We start from the raw sequence: 12,547 nt of genomic DNA on the forward strand, positions 1-12,547 counted from the left end.
TTCACACATTTTCCAGATCGAGAGGATGCCATGCTCCTAACCTCTCACAATGTGGAAGGGATACCTGTAATTTTCTAAATAGACTGAGGGGAGCCACAGAAGGTTTTTTACATAGAAAAGTGACATGATCAGAGTATCATATCAGGAAGACTGTTTAGACAATAGTATAAAGAAAAAAATAGAAGAGTTAGACTTGAGGCAAGAAGACTAGTTAAGAGGCTTTTATAATAATCCTGGTGAGAGGTAATAAAGACCAGAGTTAGAGTAAAGGATCTTAGAAATAGAAAGGGCACAGATTCAAGAGATATCATCAAGGTTTGATTCATGAATTTTGAGTGACTGGATTGGGTAAGAGATTAGAGTAAATCACAACTTTTAGAGTGCTGGTGACATCCAGAGAAACAGAAGTGGGAAGGGGTATTTGGTGGGTGGAGATAGGGAAATGGAGTTTAGTTCACCTTTGGACATGTTGGAATTAAATACATGATGAAAAATTAGTGACAGGAAAAGATGGAACAATTCTATGAAAGTGACAAGGGATGTAAATATGCAGAAAGGTAAATTGTTCAGGGGATGGAGCTTGAGGAGGATAATAAGCTCTATTCATTTAATTAGCTTACCCTCCCCCAATGTAGGAAGCAAAGGAGCTTGCAGAAATATGTGATAATATTCTTTCTACCTATGCAGGGTATGGAGAGATATGTGCATCTTCCTCTCCCCAGGGCATTCTTCCACAGGTAGAATGACTGAATTTTAGAGAAATGTCTATAAATATGAGAACTGGCAGAATTTCTCAAATTGGACAGAAAGATTCCAACAGATTGCCTTTAATTTAGGTCATCTGACAAAGAATCCACCTTCTTTGCAAAGTTTTTTTCTGATGGGGGAGACATGAGACCAGGGGATATTGTTGTCAGATTTCCAAGAATGGGGATGGCTGAGATCCTAGAGTCCCAGAAAGAAGTGTTCCAAACTGGTATAGATATCACAGCAAGCTTAAGTTTATTGTCAGGAGCCTTTAGGATTCAGTGACCCCAAGATAGATCTACCCCTACTCAGATTTGCTTTTGTGGTGATCAATCATCCTATTCCCCATTTTCCTATTTGTCATTCTCTTATACACTGTATATACTCACATTATTTTATTCCATTGGCAGTTGCTTTTCAACTAAAGAACCCCTATTCTTCCTTGGTCTCTGTTAAGAAAACATCCTGAGATATCTTATTTTGGGAATGGCTCCCCTGGGGTTAGCTATCTGAGGATTTATCTTGGATTGGGAGTTTTGTTTCCTTTTCATGCATTCATGAGTCAGAAACAGCAATAATGGCACAGGTTAATAATTAAAGGAATGAAATAAAAGCTTTCTCAATGTGGAGATGTGATTATTAAAAGGGATTTGGGGAGAAATATGGGTTCTCCCTTGTATGACTATTCTGGGCCCCAAGGAAGTCTGGAAGTACAAATGAGGAGAGTAAATAGATAATCAAAGGGGGGCATTTAAGAGATATTCTATGAATAGTTTCTGCTAGTAAGGATGTTATCATGGAAGTAGTGGAAACATTAGAAACGGACTCCAGGTTTGATATAGAGAGTGGGCCTTCTATGACTTTCTGTTCAGAATGGTCATTTTTATAAATGTGTGATGCTGAATCTGTTTAGGGTCTTCTGGGCCTAGAGATGCTGTCAGAAAGGATCAGAGTCTGAGAGAGAGGGATGCTGTAAGGAATAGAGATTAGAGGGAATAGTCTGAAGAAAACAAGCAGAGGAAGACTGATTTTACCTACAAGTGGAAGGAGGAAGATTAGGGCTTAAAAGATGTTCTCAAGTTAGGGAAATAGTAGATAAGGGATATAAGGAAAAAGAAACTGTTATTAGTCTGAATTTAGAAATCGGGCAGATGTCAAAGGGGATTTTCCCCAGAAAATGCTTAGGAATGCAATCTAGTGACACTGGCCTCTTTTCTGTTCCTTGAAAAAAATTCTCTATCTCCAGACTGGTCATTTTCACTGGCTATTCCCTATGCCTAAAATACTCTTCCTCCTCATCTCTGCCTCAGCCTCTCAGTCTTCCTTCAAGATCCAGATAAACTCCCATCTTCTAGAAGAAGCCTTCCCTGATTCCCCTTAATTCTAATACTTTCCCTCTATTGATTTTTCTACAATTTATCCTGTAAACTTCCTGCTTGTACAAGGTTATTTGCAAGTTATCTTCCTCATTAAACTTCCTTGTGAGCAGATCGTTTTTTACCTCTCTTTGCACCTCCAGCACTTAGCACAGTACTTGACACATAGTAGGCACTTAGTAAATATTCTCTGACTGCATAATTTTGATTGCTCGCTTGGCCATTTAATGACTTCATTTTGAAGCTTTAGAGCCGAGTCCATTAGAAGAATAAGCAGTAGAAAAAGGCCCAATTCAGTCAGATCTGGCCAAACTAAGACTGGCAGAAACTCACTTAACCTTGGCTCTGGCACCATCTCCCCTAACTGGGCCAGTCACCTTCCACTGGAGGACATAGAATGGGTTCAGAGGGACTCCTGCCAGCACAGTATCAGGATGCTAGGGAGAGGGTGGTCACTTCAGCAGCACCATCATCAGAGAGAGAGTTTGACTTTGTTGTGAAATGAAGCTTGGATGTGTGACATGCATGTGTTAGTGAGTAAAGAAGCATAAAAGCCCATTTCTTTTCTCTAACGTGGGTATTGACTTTTCTGGGGACTAGGGAAGAGGAGGAATCTCTTGTTGCTCTTGTTTTTGAGCCTTATTTGTATCTCAACTATGATCAGGGATGGTTGAACAGAAATCTTTGGCTCTGTTCTCCTTTCTCTGGGCCCCACTTAATTCCCCCCATTGGGGGCCTTTCCAGGGAATGTTGGGTCTGCACCCACTGAAAAATGTGACCTCTATTCTTCCTAGAGCAAGGTGATGATGTGACAAGGATGCTTCTCTCCCCACCCCCACTCATTTCCCCAGTCCATCTTCCCTTTCAGATTGAGGTGTGGGTACCAATTAGAAGCAAGTTACTACTTTCCCCACCCACCAACAGTGTGAAACCCCAAATCCACCCATGGGTTATGTGCTGTGAATGTGGCACCTTGTTTCAATGTCCATGTGAATCTTGGATGGATAAACGTTTCCAGACAGCAGCGAAGGATTTAAGCATTCATAGGCTGATTGGCAGATTACAGGGTTCACAGACTCGGTTAAAACATTTGGCTGACGTGAGAATATTCTCTAATAAATGAGAACCTTATGAGAAACATGCAAATCAGCATGAACCCGTGAGTTGATCTGGCAACCCTGTTCTTTCAGGCTGTCAGGGCGTGGCCATTAAAAAAAAAAATTGGTCAGGCATTTTGTCACCTACAGCCTGGAAGATGGAAGCAGCAGAAACGTCAGATCCAGCCCTTCAGATGAGGCTTAACAGCCTAAGAAAACAGAGAATTGATACTGACTAGTGTTACCTCAGAAATGCCTGGGTTTAGCCTTCCCAAAGAAAACAACACTTCCCCCTCCCAGGTCATTACAGAAGGTTGTTTACTGGCTAGAGCCTGCTGGAGCTGGCAGGTGGCAAAATTGGATCTAAGGGGCTGAGGTTTTCATTCATGCCCTCACTGAGTGTCTCAGGTACATGGTAGAAAGGTCATTGCAGGAGGTCACCTTCTCAAGCTTCTCATTTAAAGAAAAAAGGTCTATCTTTGAGATTTGTCTATGTAGAGGGATCGATGTAAACAGGGAACTAGAGGAGGTCATCTCTTCTGGGAGATGGAGGGAAGCACATCATGGAAAACCAGAGATAATCAATACAACCAGTACATGAAGTCTCTTCGGGGGTGAGGGCCAGTTCTAGAGGAACCCCTGTGCACCATGAAATTACACATTTCATTTTCCTTCTAAGATAAATGCTTGAACTTTCATTCTTCAAGCACAAGTGGTCCTTTCAGAATATAATGGAAAGAGCATGCTCATCTCCCTGAAGCTCTTTTCATCCTACCCTTACATCCCTCCTCCCACCATCATTATTCTCCCTTGGATCCAAAGAAACAGCTGTGGAGTGACACAAGAGTGCTGAGGTTCCGATTCCTCTTGCCACAGTGAAAACAGCATGACCTCCAGGTATGGGGACAGTGATACCCCTTCAAATCAGAGGGATTCTCTTCAGTCTCTCCCCAGCAGTGTGGACATTACACTAAGGTGATGAGATGGGATAGCTGGCCTTTAGTTGGGAAGTTGCTAAGGCAACAGTGGATCAGGGTGAGGGGGAAAGGTAATGACTGGCAGAAATGGCTGTCTTACCCTATTCTGTTTTTTTTTTTAATTAAATGTGTTAATTATCTCTTTGTCCTTTTTGCAGAGAGTACGGATAACTTTGTCTCAAGTAAGTCTCCTTTGCCTCTTGATTTGTAATTATTCACATTCTCAATCCTTTTTATTAGTTCCTCTGAATTCAGACAGCCTTCCTTCCTTCTTCACCAACAGTTGAGAGAGCGTGAGTTATCTGTGATACCCTGATTTGGAGGATAGAGACAACTCCTAGTTTAGGCTGCTGGGGCAATGCCTTCCTGGCTCCTTTTCCTCTAGGGAGAACTCCAGGACTGTGCTTTTTGGGTTTTGGACCTCTACACTTCAGTTTTCTTTACTTGACTGAAGCTAAGCCTATCTAGAGGATTTGAGGGGTTTTTAGTTCCTTGATAAAGTAGCAATGAGTCTTGCTGGACCTAACCTTTCTCAAATTGGGTTTGGATTTATATCAAATACCCTAGATGTTAGTTCCTACAGGAATTATGATACCCATAGTTTTTGATGTCCATTTTTGTGCTTCCAACTTATGTAGAGATCAAGGGTAGACATAGATGGATTGAAATGTACATTTATTTTTTTAGGGAAGGGGAGAAGGTCAATATCTAAATCAATGAGATCACAGGTCCATTTGAGCATTTGAGAGATGACCAGTGATCTATATTTGCCGTGCGATTGTGGCTCACTATTATTCTGGGCTGGTTGAAGTCATTGAAGGAACTATGGAAGTTGAGTTTAAAAATTATTTGAGAGCAAGGGTTAAACTGTTTTTAAGGTAATTAGGGTTTTGCATATAGTGTTTTGTATTTTTCTGAAGCAAGTCTACCACCCTTGTCATCTCTTTCTCATAACATAGAATTATGGGAATTTGTCTCACCTTTTATATGGAAGTTTTCTCATCATATTTAGGGGACACATTCAGGTTGCCTCATCTAGATGCAAATATTATGTATTTATTCTTCCTTCTCAGTCTCTGGAAACTAGTAACCCAACAGAATGTTCCTTTAGAGATATCTGTGATGGGGAAGCTCTTCTCCAAGAAGATGCTATAAGTCCTAGAACAAGCTAACTCACGGCTTCAGCCTGGACTGGGTAACTGGGAATGAAATGTTTCCATAAGTCTCTCCTTTATATATAACAAAGTGGGTTGCCATAGAGCACTAGCCTCAATCAGGAATGAATGGGATAGTGGCTTCTATTTTGAACTGGGAACCAGTAATCTCATTAGACCCAAATTATCACTGCCAAGACTAAGCAACCTCCATGGCATAAATGTGTTATAAAAAAGAAAGGGAATGTGAGAATAAAGGAGGAAGAGGATAGAAATCAGTGTCTAGTAGTAGTCTTCTGTCCACAAGTGCCTCAGGCATCAATGAAGATAGTGTTTTGAGTTATCAGCTTTCATCTAGTCTATGGGGAGCATCCACTTGTCTCTCATTCAGGGGGGCATTTAATACCTAGTTATTTAGGTTCCATTTCCAAATTTTCTTTGCCCCCCCATCCATAAAGTACTGTATTATTCCAGTTGGGTTATAGATCCTAAGTTTTCTTTTTCTCTTTGAAGATGTGGATGATGGAGTTGATAGTTGGAATATTTAATTCAAAGATAGGGCAGGATTGAGTATACGTGCTCTTGAATTATTGTTTTTAGTCATGTAGTAGAAAAAGGATTTCTGTTTCAGAGTTGCTGCTGCGAAACCTAGGGAGAAAGCAGGATGCAAAGGTTCAGACTGGAGTGATTGGCTTCTTGCAGGGATTGATGGCATATTCTTTGGGGAAGGGAATGGAATTGTGACTATAGGCTCCAAAGAGTTTCCCAGTGCTCTCTAATGTATGGTCTGTTGACTAACTGCCCTCCTGCTCTGTTCTTTTGGTTCCAGTCTATGAAGTGAGCCCCACACCTCCTATCACCGTGACCCACAAACCAGAGGAGGACACTTTTGGGGTGAGTCATATGCTGGTCAAGAAGAATTACCTTCTTCCAAGGGGCCTTAATGGGCTTGGTTCAGAGAGACTCTGACTAGTACTACAGTGAGATAGAAGGAAACCAGAGAATGGTATTTTGTTAGGGAGAAAGACTAAAAATTTAAAAGTCTGAGTTCCATGCCTCTAGAGATAGATTTTCTTTTAAGAATTTAATTTTTTGTTTTTATATCACCTTTATTTTTATGTATAGATATAGATAGTTATCTATATCTATATTTAGATCTATAGCCCTTCCCTTATCCATTAAGCCATATCTTGCCACAAAGAAAAAAGGAGAAAAATAAGCAGTTTATCAAAACTAACCAGCACATTGAGTCCAACAGGATATACAATGTTTCACATAGCTAGTCCCCAAAAGAGGTGGACTTTCTACACAGCATTTTGGCATGATGATTGACTGCTTCTATGAGCCCTGGGAGGACCCTTTGCTCCCTAGTATTTAGGAATCAAAACTTTTTTGAATCAAAAATCAAAGGGGAAGTCATTTTTGATTGGTGGTTGAGTCAGGTCCCAAATACCATTCACCAAGGATGAGAACAACTCAAAGAATGGAATCCTGGAACCAGGAGTTCTTCTTCCTACCAATTTGTTGTGGTAAGTTTCTTGGGAGTCTTCAGTGTCTTGTTAATTAGTTTCTTAATGGATTTTATGCAGTAGGCGCACAGCATCATGTAACAGGAAGAGCTACTGCTGTAAAACTCTCATTGGGAAAAAAAGCACTTAAGCGGCATACTCTGTGGGACTCTGGAGGTACACCTGATTCTGAGTAGTATGTTTTATTCCTCTAGGTGTCCATAGCTGTTGGACTTGCAGCTTTTGCCTGTGTCCTCTTGGTGGTTCTCTTTATCATGATCAACAAATATGGCCGACGGTCCAAGTTTGGAATGAAAGGTATGGTGGGATTTCCATTTATTAGTATGAGTGCCTTTGGGGAGAGTTGGATCTTTTGACTGTAAAAATTTTGACTATTTTAATTTCGCTTTTCCCTGAAAGGACTCTCTCCCAATCATTTGGTGGGTGGTAATGCCTCCTAATTAACTTCACTGGGAACTGTCTGCTCTGTGGCTATAATTAGTAGTCATTCAGCCTGGGGAACAGGGACAGGGATGTTGCCCACTGGTGCCCAAATGTGGCATCTCTGCTTTTACTGGAATTGTACTGGTGAGAGCTGTGCTCATTTAAGAAGCAAGTTGGGAATGTGGTGATGAGAGCAAGATAAGGGACCATTAGAGTTCTGTGATTACTGCTGGGCAGGTTGACTTCTAGATCTTAGAGCTCAGAAATTGTATTTTTTTAATTCTCTGAACCCCTCTTTGGGGATCTGAAGAAAAAGTGGAATTGTGTTGGCCAGGCAGGATGTGAGCTTACTGATTTTACTATGAAAAAGTTGCCTCATGGTGGTGTCTCAGCACGTAGCTCCACACAGGTCCCAGGGCCAATGCCAAGATCAACAGGCTTTCTAAGTCCACTGGCGAGGTTCCATAACATGGAGTGCTTAGCTCCAACACCGGGTGGTGGTGGCTTCTGGCCAAGGTTGGTGTAACGGGTCTAGCATGAGAGGGGTTAACATGGTGAATTAGTGTCCATCCATGAAGTCCCAATTCAGGGCAAGGATAGGCCTGTCCAAATGAGGTATGGGAGATTGTGGTACCAATCTTAAACCTGGAACTTTTTCAACACTTATTCTAAGCTCAGAATTCCTTTCCATTTTGGGTGTTGGACTGGGGTAAATGAAAGGTATGGCCTGACATTTTCTGCCTTCTGTAGAGTATTTCTTTTAGATTCTGAGCCTGGAATGAAGTTGATGTTTTCCCACTGAGATTATGAGGAGTGAGAAGAAGGGGTCCTTTAGACACTCTTGCAATGTAGTGGGCTTATCACGTTAGCAGATAATATCAAGGAATAGAAAAAAAAAGAATGAAGAAATAAAGGGGAAAACTATGGAAGTTCTTGGGAACTCATTGACTATGTATTCTCCTTATTCTTATTATGACTTTGAGGAGTTACGGAGAATCATGACCAAATGAGCTGGCTGGGTAGCTTTAATTTTAGATATTTTGGCTAAAAAATATACCTGGGAGAAAGAAAATGGGAGACTGTCACTGGACCAGAAGTCATGAATAAGATTGATTTGCTTTTGGAAACCAACATGCAATAAGGATGTTTGAACAACTGGAACTCTCCAGGTGCCAGATGTGCTAAGCTTCATGTGTCCAGAAATGTGGTAAAGTTATTCTTGAGGTTTTAAGGTAGCTATGAATGTTTTCCTTTTAAGCAGTTATTTCTAAGACAATCATGCTAATGTGATCTTCTGTAGTAAAGACAATTCTTTCTTAGCTGCCTTTCTCACCACTTTCAGAAATATCCACCACCCCCCCTCGCCCTTTGATAAGAGGGAAAGAATTGGGAGCTGCCTCTCATTCCCCAAATGAAGCACCACCAGCTGAGACCTTGCCACTTGCTTGGCAATGCTCTGAGAGCAGATTTTTCCTGTTAATTGTCATAATGCTCCTGGAACAGCATGTCCCCATGTCGGATGAATTACCCTGTGTGCTGGGTTGGCCCCACTCAGCCACATTCTGTGAACCCTTTTCTCCTCTACCCTTCTGGATCTCTACTCTCCAGCTTAGATCTTAATAAGGTTTAGGATAGGATGTTGATCCAGGTTAGTAATAAATAAGGAATTTATTTGGGCTTGAGGCCAGATGCCACCATGAAGCTGGGAAAGAGTCTGAGGCAAGGTGGGAACATCTAATCATGAGTCCTATTGAAGGATCCTCTAGTTGTGTTGAATTCTTTGATCATTATCAGTTTAATTTGTGGCTAGGTATGAAGGTATGACATTGAGGCTTCATGCTTAGCTTCAAGATGGGGAAGTTCCCCTTAGTGACTAAAGCAAAGGTAAGAGGGGAGGTACCCTTAGCCTCTCCTTGCCAGTGGATGGAAAGAGAAATTAAGATCTTTTGTGCTATACTTGCAGGAAAGATGGAGAGATATGTATTAGACGGTAGCACAATTAGGTGGGTTCAGAAGTGGCTGAATCAAAAGGTCCAAATGGTAATTGTTAATATTTCCAAGTCACTTTGGGATGAAGTCTCTTGTAGAATGCCTAAGTATCAGTGCTTGGTCATGTACTATTTAGTGTTTTTCTTAATAATTTTATTAATTGCTTATTGTAGCATGATTATCAGATTTGTAAATAATGCACAGCCAATGCACACTTAAAACAAACAACAAAATCCTTGGTAGGTTAGAATGTTGGATTGAACTGAAAATAGAATGAAAGATAAATATAAAGTTTTGCATGTAGGTTCAAAAAATCAACTTCAGGGGCCTTGCAGTACCAGATCTCAAACTATACTATAAAGCAGTGGTCATCAAAACAATATGGTACTGGCTAAGAGACAGAAAGGAGGATCAGTGCAATCGACTTGGGGTAAATGACCTCAGCAAGACATTCTATGATAAACCCAAAGTTCTCAGCTTTGGGGACCAAAATCTACTATTTGATAAATACTGCTGGGAAAATTGGAAGACAGTATGGGAGACATTGGGGTTGGATCAACATCTCACACCCTACACCAAGATAAATTCAGAATGGATGAATGACTTGAATATAAAAAAGGAAACTATAAGTAAATTAGGTGAACACAGAATAGTATGCATGTCAGATCTTTGGGAAAGGAAAGATTTTAAGACCAAGCAAGAGTTAGAAAAAAATCACAAAATATAAAATAAATAATTTTGATTACATTAAATTAAAAAGGTTTTGTACAGACAAAACCAACGCAACCAAAATTAGAAGGGAAGCAACCAATTGGGAAACAATCTTCATTACAAAAACCTCTGACAAAGGTCTAATTACTCAAATTTATGAGTACAGCAAAGGAAAGTAATGAATGCCGGAGGGGATGTGGCAAAGTTGGGACATTAAGGCATTGCTGGTGGAGTTGTGAACTGATCTAACCATTTTGGAGGGCAATTTGGAACTATGCCCAAAGGGCGCTTTGATCCAGCCATAGTACTGTTGGGTTTGTACCCTAAAGAGATAATAAGGAAAAAGACATGTACAAGAATATTCATAGCTGCACTCTTTATGGTGGCCAAAAATTGGAAAAAGAGGGGATGCCCTTCAATTGGGGAATGGCTGAACAAATTGTGGTATATGTTGGTGATGGAATACTATTGTGTTCAAAGGAATAATAAGGTGGAGGAATTCCATGGGCACTGGAACAACCTCCAGGAATTGATGCAGAGTGAGAGAAGCAGAACCAGGAAAACATTGTACACAGAGACTGATACACTGTGGTACAATTGAATATAATGGACTTCTCCATTAGTGGCAATGTAGTGATCCTGAACAACCCAGAGGGATTTACTAGAAAAACCACTATCTACATTCAGAGAAAAAACTGTGAGAGTAGAAACATCAAAGAAAAACAACTGCTTGATTACATTGGTTGAGGGAGAAATGATTGGGGATGTAGACTCTAAATGATCATCCTAGTGTAAACATCAACAACATGGAAATAGGTTCTGATCAAGGACACATGTAATACCCAATAGAATTGTGTCGGCTAGGGGAAGGGTAGGTGGACGGTAGGGAGGGAAAGAACAAGATTCTTGTAACCAAAGAATTATGCTCTAAATGATGAAATAAAATTAAAATAAAAAAATCAACTTCAGAAGTCTAAGTTAGAGGAAGTGTGGCTAAATGGTTGATACAGAAGCCTAGAGAGTTAATATGATCTTAAGCTTAATTGAAAGAGGCATAATGTCCAGAAATAGGAAAGAAATAGCCCCTCTGAACTCTGTCTTGATCAAGTCTGGACTAATTTGATGAATTTGAGTGCTATGGTTTAGGAAGGAAAATGAAAATATGAAAAGTGTTCAGAGGAGCACCAAAAATAACAAAAAAAATCCTTAATATCATTTTATATGAGGATTAGTTAAATTGTTGATGTTTTAGTTGAAGGCAAAGATACTTGTGGGAGTGGGAAGAATACTGTGTGGACATGATAGCTATATTCAGGTAAATGAAGGGAAGTCATGTGAAACAGGATTAAGACCTATCCTTGACTCCAAGGTAGAACTAGAATGGGTAAAAGATACAGGCTTGACATAAGAGGGAAAACAATTCCTCACAGAGCTGTCCAAAAGCAGGCAATTGGCCTCTCTTATAAAAGGGAAGCTCTTTAAACAAAAGCAGGGTGAGCATTTTTCCGGCTAATTTAGACAAGATGACCTCTGAACTCCTTCCCAACTCAGAAGTTCTGTGAAAAGCAGAATTCCCAGCCATTTTGTGTTTATGTGAGGTATCATCCTATCACACCAACCTTAATTCTAACCTCTATTATCAGGTTAGAGAAAATTAGAAGGAGATAGTTACCTCAGGTGTCAACCATGATTTTCTTGTGTTGATCAAGATGTACCATTCTTCTTTCATTCCAGGGAGTTATTTGAGATCTTTTCTGGATTTTATTCACTAGCTTTTCTTGCCCATGTGCCATAGGACATAGGTACAAACTTCATCAATCATCCCCCTACAAAAAAAAATATATATATATATATATATGTAAGAATTGAAATAATATTTCTATCCAAATATATATTTTATAAAGTTTATTCATAAGGGTAGACAATCATTCCTCCAAGTAACCTGACCACGTGGCCCCTAGCCTGCAAGTCCTTTCCTCCTTCCATTCACCTACCTGCTGTTCCCAACTTCTTCCTTCGTCCTTCTCTTCTCGCTTCTCCCTCCCCTCAAGTCCAAAGCCTTGACTTTTATTGAGGTACAGCATGTACATGGATGCAAAACCTGGCACAACTGTGTTATGTCAGGAATGTTTGATGGACAGGTCAAGTTACACACACACACACACACCACACACACACACACAACCAGCAGAGAATTCAGTTATCCTATGTGGGTGAGGAAGTGGGGAAATGGAAGGGCTATAATTGCAGTTTGCCTAAGATTCTGGGGAGGGGGTGCAGTGTGGTAGGGTAGAAGAGAGTAGAATAAAGAAAAGTGAATCAAAGAAAAGGTAATTTAGAAGATCCTAGGATATTCATCAAAGTCTAAAAAAATAGCATATGAATGAAGGAAATCCCATTATTTTAAAGTTTGCTCTCTTTTGGACAGGAGCAGTTCTTTAATTGTCTAAACAAGCATTTATTGTCTACTGTGTATAAAGCACTGTATCTCAGGTGATGCTTCCACTTATTTTTGAGTCCAAGTCCTTCTTAGTGTGAGGCGAA

General features: G+C 40.2%; 1 protein-coding gene across 5 annotated transcripts in view; it reads left to right on the plus strand.

Moving 5' to 3' along the window:
* Nucleotides 1-12,547, plus strand: part of NTRK3 (neurotrophic receptor tyrosine kinase 3) — a 459,350-nt gene that overhangs the window by 156,747 nt on the left and 290,056 nt on the right. For 3 of the 5 annotated variants that reach the window (XM_007479383.3, XM_007479384.3, XM_001364452.4), the window contains exons 9-11: nt 4,356-4,379; nt 6,181-6,245; nt 7,075-7,177. In XM_007479383.3, coding sequence (XP_007479445.1) covers nt 4,356-4,379; nt 6,181-6,245; nt 7,075-7,177 — 192 coding nt within the window. The remainder of the gene's footprint in view (nt 1-4,355; nt 4,380-6,180; nt 6,246-7,074; nt 7,178-12,547) is intronic. The other 2 variants (XM_056806736.1, XM_056806743.1) reach the window with 1 other exon arrangement.

The sequence above is a fragment of the Monodelphis domestica genome, chromosome 1 (genome assembly GCF_027887165.1).
Source record: "Monodelphis domestica isolate mMonDom1 chromosome 1, mMonDom1.pri, whole genome shotgun sequence".
Lineage (NCBI taxonomy): Eukaryota > Metazoa > Chordata > Mammalia > Didelphimorphia > Didelphidae > Monodelphis > Monodelphis domestica.